Source organism: Corvus brachyrhynchos, unplaced genomic scaffold (genome assembly GCF_000691975.1).
Source record: "Corvus brachyrhynchos isolate BGI_N302 unplaced genomic scaffold, ASM69197v1 scaffold83, whole genome shotgun sequence".
Taxonomy (NCBI): Eukaryota; Metazoa; Chordata; class Aves; order Passeriformes; family Corvidae; genus Corvus; species Corvus brachyrhynchos.
The window spans coordinates 13,479,326-13,489,959 of NW_008238464.1; the positions used below are offsets into that span (position 1 = coordinate 13,479,326).

The 10,634-nt window shown below is 40.1% G+C and overlaps 1 protein-coding gene across 3 annotated transcripts in view; it reads right to left on the reverse strand.

Annotated features, from left to right (window-relative positions):
- The window catches only part of ARHGAP6 (Rho GTPase activating protein 6), a 120,773-nt gene that overhangs the window by 36,364 nt on the left and 73,775 nt on the right, over positions 1 to 10,634 (reverse strand). For all 3 annotated transcript variants that reach the window (XM_017737106.1, XM_017737108.1, XM_017737107.1), the window contains exon 3: positions 4,604 to 4,675. In XM_017737106.1, the coding sequence (XP_017592595.1) occupies positions 4,604 to 4,675 (72 nt within the window). The remainder of the gene's footprint in view (positions 1 to 4,603; positions 4,676 to 10,634) is intronic.

Consider the following 10,634-nt stretch of genomic DNA (forward strand, 5'->3'; position numbering starts at 1 on the left):
AATGCCTGTGTGTACATTAAAAGTAGGCCTGCTTATGCAGACACCCAGATCACAGGCACGGGACGGACAAAAGACTCTGCTTCTGCTGCCGTCAGAATTAGCACTGAATTCATAAGGGAACAGGATCCAGCCGCCAGCATGCACAGCATCCTGAGAATGTCTTATTCCAAGCAGCATGGACATGTCACTGCTCCTCCAGCCTGAGTACTGTCTGTCAGCAGCCAAAGCCAATGTTTAGAGACGTATGTAGACAGCAGGATCGAGGGTCATGATGGCCATTAATAACAAGCAGGCTGGGTAAAGCAAAAACCCTTGAATGATAGAAGCTGAAAATATTGCTTAAATATCTGGGTGGAGTGCTGTTCTCCTGTTTAGTCTGTTTGCATCCAGCAAGTTTTGCTATATCCTGCTTTGGTGAATCACTGAGAGATGTAAAAACAATTGAAAAAACACTTCTTTTACAATTTCTCCCCTTTTAATGAGATGTTGACAGATATCAAAAGGGACAAAATAAAGATATGAAACTCATTTAAAGTGCATTCAATTCTACTGTAGTGTCTTTATTTGCCTTCAGAAGCCTGACAGGTTGCTGAAACTAACTTAACAGACAGGTTGACTGATCCATCTAAATAAAATGTGAAGTTTAGACAGCAAAACTCCACAGATTGGACTGAGTCCTAAAATACAAGTTATTAAATCTCCAAACAGTCCTAGCAAAAATGAGTAGTTCCATTTGGTTGTGCCTTTTAAGTATAGACATCTGGTGGGGTGGTGGGGGGAAGAACAGTCTTTGGCACAAACTGGAGGGAGGTGACACCTCTCCAGAGAGAGCAACCCCAGAAACCTGCACCCTGGGGCAGTTCAGTGCACATTGGTGCTAAAGGAGAGGGTTTGCCAGGCAAGAGCTGCAGTGAGGCCTCCATCGTGCATCCCTGGTGACCAGCATGGTGGCCCTTTCTTTCCACCTCTGTGGCTTCCTGTGCCAGGTACATCCCTGTTATCTTTGATTGCGGCCCACACACACGATCACATGGTGCTGCATGATTGTCAGAATTAACCTCCAGCAGTCTGTCTTTACAAAAGGGGATTTCAGGTGGCACATACTCTGGGCAGGACCTAACAACGTGGTCCCCTCAGCTGTTACCTGTCTGGGTATGTGGGGGCTCCCAGGCTGGGATAGAGAAAACTCAAAATGTTTGGAATTAATGACACTTCCAACTGCAACTGTGTTTACAAAAGTGATGCTGAAGGGATGGAAATGAAGTCTGCATTAAGGCAGCTGCATCTCCTCTGTATGAAGGGTCTGGAAATCAGCTTCCCTGATTCCCCTCCGACGTCCTGTGGCCTGGTCTTGTTGTTTTCTTCTCCTCACAACAGTGCAGCTGGACTAGTTACTAAAAAAACCCACCACAAACTCCCCAAAATAAACAGAAGGAAGGCGTTCCTTTCAGGCATGAGGACTGGGGACCTGCCCGGGTGGGTAAGCGTGTGCTCCCAGCCTTTGTTTAGCACACCCACGTTCACAGTGAGGAGTGTTTGTCTTGGACCGGCTGGCCAGAAATGGGAGATACTCTCTTTACAGAACAAGCTTGCTGTGAAAGGCATGTGGAGGGAGGTTAACTCTTCCTTCAGGTGACATAGAGGCCACTGTACAGGGAACGTGGTGGGGCTCAATTCTGATGTGAGCATAGCAGGCTCATCTTTATGGAGACCAGCAGCACAAGGCCTTATATTTTTCTTTCCAGAGCCAACTCATCAGCTGAAAGCTGGGCAAATACTGTCCTCCCTAACTCCTGAGGCTGGAGGAGATGCTGGTGCTGCTGCTTCCCACAGGAAAACCGCCACCTTTCAACCACTGTGATGGTCTCCATGGCACAAACCAGAAATCCTGGTTGTTCATTCCCTCTTCTGTCATGCACTAAGACTCTGCTCAGCAACTACCTGAGAAACAGATGCTCTTTAACAACTTAGAGGGGCAGAAAAAAAGTACACCAGAACCAACCATTGCCAGAAAACCTGACAAGTAAGATGCCATATGCTGCCATTTGGGATATTTTTGCCTAATTGCTGTTGGCAATAAGTAAGAGCAAATATGCCTTTCTTTTCACTCTGCTAACACAACCTGTTCAGAACCTGACTCCTTCCAATTTCCTGGACCCTTATTGATCAGCCCAAGTTTTTCCTAAAGGAAGGAGAGAAATACAGATTCTACTCTTTGAGAAGTGATGGGGTATTTTCTTCTCAGAGGGTGCTCCTATAATATTTTATAAGTGGAGAGCACATGTAAAACGTCTCTGTAACTCAGAACAAGACAGTGAGAGGTGGAAGAAAAAGGATAAAAGCAGAGGGGTATATGTTTGAAACATGAATTTCAAATAACAATAAGAAAAAAGGAATTAAAATTAAGAGAATCAGCATAGTGATTTCTAAAAATGCTTGGTATAGTTAACCAGATAGTATGAGCAAGGCTGAAAACCAGGAAGTAGATAAATTTAAACAATGATGAATAAGTACAAAGTGCTGACCTTCACCGTGGAAACTAGTGAGCCCTAAAAGGCAAAATGTACTCAGAAAACCCTTCAGAATAAAAATCAAGTATATCCCCAAACCTACTAACTGAATGAAGCATAAATGCTACCATGCAAGGTAGACACCCAAGAAAATCCCTGAACAGAAGTGTAATAGCAGAAACTAATATTATCTGGAACTGCTCAACCAGTGCAGCTGTGTAATTACTGGAAACAGAGGTCAGCTGAAATAAAACATGGCTGTAAGGAAATACAGAAAAATGCAAGGCAATGTAAGAAAATTATTGTTTGAAAGATCTTTGGCAACAGAGAATTTAGCGGAATAAAGACCAACTTTGGGTTAAGGATTTGTATCTATCACCAAAAGGACACACTTGCTTCTCAAGGCACTGCACCAAAGAGCATTGGTGGAGCTCTGAAAGTGCAATTGCAAAGATCCATCAAGTTTGGGTGACACAGCAAAATTCTGTCTTTGGTGAATTATCAAAGCGATTTATCATTGTTAAAATCTGCTACAGCAAAGAAAAATGTGGGGAAAAAACCCCAAAATGTATTTTAACTCTCAAAAGAGCTTCTAAAGAGAAACTTTCAACAGAGACTACCAAAGTCATGCTACCCATAAGGGAGGAAAGATAAAAGCTCTCAGTACATCAAATATTTGTGAGACACAGATCATTTAAAAAAAAAAAAGCAGGATGTGGTTATCCTTTTCTGATGCAGAAGAGTACTCCACAAGCCCTATTAAGATCAATATCTGGCAAATGCACTGAAAGGAGGGCAGGTTTTACACAGAACGAAGTTACTTTGCACTTCTAACTGTACAAACATCAGAAAAAACCATAGTAACAATCACTAATTACAGTGTAGCCAAATGTAATGCATTAATAGGACAGTACAAAAAAGATTTTCCCCCAAAAGAGGCTATAAAATCATTATGACTCCTGCATGTGGGCTCAAGTCATATTTCAAGTTATTCTTGTTACAAATGAAAACGTTGATATTTGCAATACAACACAGGAAGCCACTAGATATATCAAACCAATGTGTCAGGGGATAGTCAGTTTTAGAAAGATTAATACAAATATTTACCATAACCAATGTTAAATCAAGAAAATAATAATCACATATTTAAAATCATCAAATAAAAAATTAAAAGAAAAATATTTTTTTCTTAACAACTATCTAAAGTAACTTTGAAATGGGGATGTTAATTTTTTCAGTGGAATTTCAAAGTTCCCTTCTTCTGCTAAACTAGACTAAAAGTAAGCACATCAGAGTAACCAGGTCACATCTCCTGTCACAATTTCCTGCATTTGTGTGCATGTTTGTGAAACTGGGATATCAATACAGAGTTTTACTACCGTTTTTAGAGAAATTCTTTTCCAGAAGTGAACATAAAATTAGATGCACAATTACCTACATGCAATTTCACAGACACTTTTCAGTGTCTCAGTATTTAGACTTGGTTCAAATGGCTCTGAATTACAGGTCAACTTCAGGTCTTGGATTAGGACCCAGCCCATAAAGCTGATTAGTTTCCAAACAAAAGAGTACAACCATATCTGTAAATCCATGTCACATGGAGGTTATTAAAATCCAACTGATCAGTAGTACTGAAGCATTCATATATTTTAAACAATGTCTATTTTCCTAAGGTTAAAGAAAGAAAAGCAAACCAACTGACTCGCTTGGGCAGTGCGGGGTTTATGTGCTTTGTAAACTGAAAGATGAGAGAGCAAATGCAGGTGAAGAACTGGATCATGTTGCCAGACCACACTTGCACTGGATGGTGAAATTGGGGAGAAAGAACAATGGAGAAAAGATGCAGTCCTTTAAGTCTTCCTTTTTTTCTCAGGGAAAAAAAAAACCAACCAAAAAACCAAACCTTTCAGTGGAAGAGATCTGAGTTACACTAAAGTCAAACAGAAAAGATAAAACATTTTTCAGCTTGCAAATAAATACCTAGACAGTTTATCAGCTCAACAACATTCTCCTACTTTAAAAAGTATGTTTCAGACTAAAGAAATCTCATATGCAAAACTAAGACCCGACCACTGAATATGTACTCATTTTACCTTTGTCTCTGTTCTTCTCCTTTCCTAAAGAGTCCAGTTTCTTTCTTAATGACTTCTTCCTCTTTTGTCCATCTGCGAGAGGCAAAAAAAAAAAGAAAACAAAAAAAGGAAGTAAGTGAAGTAACACTGAACAAACTGCTGCACAAGCTGTAGGAACATGGAGTGAGATGGTCACAGCACTGGGGATCAGGGAGGGTGTGAGGCACATTTCACAAAGACTAGGGACCATCACAGTCCTCTGGCCCAAAGGAGGGTGCCTTTGTTCGCCCAAACGCTGAGGCTGTACTGGGGAACACAAATGTATCCCCTGCATGCTGCTGGGAACATCTACATGTGTGGGCACTGAAGAGTTAACAATGGAGGTTTTTTGCTGGGTGCTCTTGACAGCAAAGCACCATAAACCTACAAGGTACTGGGTAGCCTTCATCCATGGTCACAAGACTGTGATTCAGGCGTGGAACTAAAGGTAGAATTTGGAAAGGGAGGATTACTAACAGCCAGGATAAAGTTCTGCATACCAGTCATATATCACCGTATCCACGGGTGATAGCTGACCACCTTCATGACCCATCTGATCTGAACTCATATGGGGAGCTGGCAGCTGGGTACAGCAAGTCCAGATTGGTTCAGATGGATTAGAGTCTCAGAGGAACGATTGTTCTGACAATCGATATATTGTCCAAGTTTCCACTAAGGTATTAAGGACTGAAGATTCTAAGCAATATCAGAGGCAGGTTGGTTCTTGAAACGATTATATCAAAATGATTTTATCATTATTTCCTTCAGCAGCATCTTTTATAATTAAAAGTGAACAAACCAGCATTTTATTTATTAGGTCTCAACAAATACCAGGGATTAAGTCAAGGGCCTGCGTTAACTTGTACCTTTTGAATTTTCCAAGTTTCACAGCAATATAAAGGGTCTGCCACAGAAACTGATATGCTAGACACTGCTCTAGATGAAGCTTAATGAACATGTACCTTTTCCTTACTGATTTTGTAATATGGCAAAAACTCAAAAATGAGCACACTGTATCCATTTCACTTTTAGGGCAAGAGGGTCACCAAATAATCTGTCTCAACACCTTTTTCTAGTTTTGTAAGTCAGTGTCTTAAGTGGTGTTTTATAGGAAGGAACATACCCCAGAGGAGTGAAGTGGATCTTTGTTGATGAACTCTCATCTTTGCAATTAGGGGTCATGAGAGAATACAAGCTGTTTCTCCATACTTTTCCCACAAATCCTACTAAAAATCAAGTCCAGAACATCACCTGATAGACTGCTCAACAAATTCTGACTTTTTTATAGCCAATTAATATCCTTTTAATTTAAAAGTAACATTTCATTTTACTTTTTGTAATGGTGGTTGGACCGACTCCACTCGCACTCTGCAGTTATTTCCAGGATACCACAGAATCATGGAATGGAAGGGAGGGTTGGAAGGCAGTTCTAGTCCCTTCCTAGGAGATCATCTAGTCCAACCACTCCCCCCAAGTGCAGGGTCACCTGCAGCAGGTGACACAGGAATCTGACCAGGTAAGTTTAGAACATCTCCAGAGAGGGAGACTCCACGACCTCCCTGGGGTGCCTGTTCCAGTGCTCTGCCACACTCAATGTAAAGAAGTTCTGCATTGTGTTGAAGTGAAAATTCTTGTGTTTTCCTTTATGGCCATTACTCCTTGTCCTGTTGCTGGGCACTGCTGAAAAGAGTCTGGCACCATCCTCTTGGCACCCAACTTTGAGATATTTATATGGACTGATGAGATCCCCCTCTCAGGCGTCTCAAGCCTAAAGAGACCCAGCTCCCTTAGTCTCTCCTCATAAGAGAGATGCTCCAGACCCCTCATCATCTTTGTAGGCATTTCCTGGACCCTCTCCAGTAGCTGATTGTCTCTCTTGCGCCGAGGAGCCCACAATTGGACACAGCACTCTGGATGTGGCCTCACTGAGGGCAAGAATATGGGCAGGATCACCTCCCTTGATCTGCTGGCAAAGATCTCCCTATGCACCCCAGGCTACCAGCAGCCCTGCCGGATGGAAGGGTTCCCAGCACTCACTGAACTAGGATCTTCGGTTCCTGTCTCGAGGTAGAATTGCCATGCGTTGGTTATGTTAATTCCCCTTTGCCCACACCTGCTCCAGTGAGAATTCATCTCTCTGAAATAAGGCTGACTATTGAGAAGGTATTCTGGATGAGAGTTCAGCAATATAATGGTGGTAATTCATTACCTGACATGGTCTATGATTAGATTTTCCTTTTTTCTTAGCCACGTGACAAGGTTATAACTCAAAGTCATATTTTGATTGACTAAAAGATCAGACTTTTCACACCTTCTGACATTTCCTGTTGCTAAGATTGAGTTTATAAAAGAAATTCTTTCACCTCTCGGCAATATGAATAGTTGGTAGCCTGCTTATATACACCTGACAGTACAGCTTGTTTTTATAAGGTTCCCAGCTACCATTGTGTTCTGGCTTTATACATATAAAATAATTTTCAAATTATTTTCCATGTTATAAATTCAAATTACTGCTTCAGAGAAGCTTTTTGATGGATGACTAACACTTCTTTGGAGTCACAGAGCCTTACTCTCCAAAAACCCATTTATTGATATTCTGACATCCCACTGAAGTCTACTGAGACATAAAAAAATGAGAGAAAGAATCAAAATTTAATGTAAAATGCAGTGTTTTTCTATGATCATTTACATTTACAGTTTACCTCACGGCAAGAAAAAAGGAGTTGTGTATGAAAACAAGGCTGAGAGGAATCTCAGTGAAAAGCTAAAGCTCAGAAGATCTGCCAAGAGGTTTCAGGTCAGTTCAAGTTCTCCTCCTCCCCAGCAAGAGACATGATAAATTGCAGTCTATACACTGTACATATAAACACGTTTTGAAATTACTGTTGATTCAGGGTACATCAGGCATGAACGTTGCTGAAATATTCATAATGTATTTAAAGACTTATGCAACTCCAGCAGTTTTACATATTAAATGAACCCAATTCACAATTATAATGCTTAGTACTTACTAGCTGCAGTGTGGCTTTGAGAACATAATTAATATCCAAAATATTCTTGAGAAAGTGGCAAAGCATTATTATCCATGCTTAATACCTACTGTATGTTTTTAAATTAATTAGCAAATATTATGCAAAATAGTATTGTAAAGCTATTAGCTATATTGCAAAGCGCTATTAGGTATGGATGGACTACTGTTTTTAATTTCCACTTTGGAAATGTTCAAACCACATAGTGATAAAAGCTGTTGGGCTGTTATCCAGTCTTTTGTATATATAATTGTCAATTTATGTCTTCTTACTGTAGATTAACAATACACTCCTCCTTCAACAGATTCCACTCAAGAACATCAGCAAGACTAGAGAAACACTCAAATGACAACGGTCAAAGCAAAGGAAGCTGCATTTTTTTTCCTTTGCTAGTCCACTCTGTTTTTCCTGAAGGGCACCTGTCCAGGCAGCTGTGCAGATCAGTTTGTTTTTCAGAAATGGACTTGACCTGTTCAGTACTTACTAATTTATATGTTTGCTGCATTTTTCACTGCAATGCTACATCACTCCCTGGGCTTCTATGTATTAAGACTAGCACAATAAATATTTAAAAGACCAAGAGTCTAGAATCAAACTCCTGAGTGCACATTAAATTGCTACGTGACCTGTTTTTCCAAAGTGGTGAGCACTTCCAGGTTCAGTTAATGCCAAAAAGACTTTTCTATTTCAAAAATCTCTTCAGGACTCTGTCAGTGAACCACACAGCCTACAGAATACAAGATTATTTGTATTGGTCTACTGACTTTTGACAGGCATTGAGCAATCTGACTTCTGAGATTACCAAAACTTAAATATTTTGTGTTAAAGTTGAAATTCACCTGAAGTGTCCTCACTAACACTATTTCTTTAGCATTTACACTATCAAATCTCAGATTTTCTACAGACCATTTCATGGTCTAAATTTCCAAATGAGACCATGGTTCTACAATCTAGGTAATAAGTAATTTTCACACTGAGGATATATAAACTTCAGCTTTAACAGTTTAAAAAATGAAAAGAAAGAAAGAGAACTTTGTAAATTTTTAAACTTATTGTTCTGTTGCTTTGCACGAGACCACCTACCAACACCTTATATGACTGAAAGAGAGGGAGTGCAGGCTGAATCCGGTTGCTGTTTACTTCCAGTACTTCTTTAGTCAATTTATATTTATGGAAATCAACAAGTCTATTTGGTAGGTAGAAGTGTTGCTCAGCATAAGCTAAAGCATCACAAATTAGGTATAGGTAATTAGCTCAAAATTACACAGTGGCACACAAAGTTAACATTCAGGAACTCTTGGCCAGCAGTTTCAGATTGTGTCACTGAATTGTCAATATCCTGTGAAATCCTAATCAAATATATTTTTCAATAATTAATATAATATGCAGTAAAAAAGTACAACAGCATCCAAGCTTTGTACATAATTCTGGGACACGATTACAGTATTACGGTTCAGAAAAAACACCCTGTCAAATACATTTGAAGTGAACCTGTAACAAAATCAGGATTCTTCAGCACTTTCCTTATACCTGGGCTGGTGGATTATCTAAAAGAATGGATGTTCCTTTTATGTTACTTATATGCAAGGACACCTTTTATTAATCAAAAACATAATTAATAAATTCACACAAATCCTTCAAACTAATTTAACTCAGTGGGCTTTTGACAGAAGAGATGATGTGATGCTGACAGTGTTGTAGAACAAAGAGAACTTCCCTCCCCATCTATTAGCAACTTCCTTTGCTTAAGAGAAATGAGTTTCTTGTCCATTTACGGAAAAATATTTGTCATGTTCTACAATTCAGGGTTATTTTCACACAGTATAAAAAGAGGAGCTACCTCAGCAATTATTATCAGACCCATAGCTCAGTTATCAGAACGGATAAAAAGGTTGATATTGTGAGATTTGTAAACTACTTCTTCACAGTAATTCTAATTCTATTCATGGCCATTTTTCTTAATAACCACTAGTAATTGGATCTAACAGTATTTAAAGAAAAAAAACCAGAATATACCTTCTAAAATTGCAATCAGTTCTGTCTTGAAAATTACTACCAATGGAACTGAAAAGGACCAAGTTTGACCTATCTTGAGCACTCATTGGTTCACTTCACTCATCGAGAGCAACGCATTTCCCCAGTGCCAGCCTCCCACAGCCAGCCTGCATGCTAAATGTCAAGCTGCAGTCTCTCTGGCCTGTGCAATACTGCAAGTAATTGAGAGTGTCAATCAGAAAACACTGCTAAATTCTGTTGACAGAGCACAATAAAGACAAGACTGCACTTCATTCACTGACAGTTGCACAGTGTTTGTGGTTGCAGCTGCTTCTTCGGGTCACTATACAAAGCAAATTTATTTCTGAATATGCACTTGGGGCTGCTCTGCTGAAGAAGAGGGTGCTGGTTTTACTTAGCCATTTCTGTGACTGTAAATGTCCATCTTGAAACATTTATTTATAAAAACATGTTGAAATGCCCTGTCCCCATGCAGTAACTTCCAGAGCACTGCCAGCTGCAACAATGATGGAAGACAAAAAAAGTCAACCAGAGAAACAGGAGCCACAGATTTTGGCACATAACGCAATATGAAAAGGGGAAGCCTAAGCCTTCAGGTATTTCTTATCACTCTCACCCTTTGCCTCAGCCATTCACACACAAGATCTCCACTGGTGATGCAGATAACTGTATTTATTCAGAAGCCTTGGACTATTGTCCCATTTTTCCTTATGGCCCATTTGCTCGCTTTATTTCACTTTGACTCAAATCAGCATTTCTTTGTGCTTGTTAGCCAGCAGCTGATAGAAGAAAAGCCATATTCATTCATGAGTATCCCTCAGCTGCAGTCATGACCTTCCAGGTGGCAGCTGGCTCATAGAGGTTCACCTCAGCCCACAGCGCCAGATTCAGGCTGCTCGCCAAAGGCACCACACACACATCAGAGGCAGCTTTCCTCTTACACGCTGCTTCCTCTGACACAGCAAAGC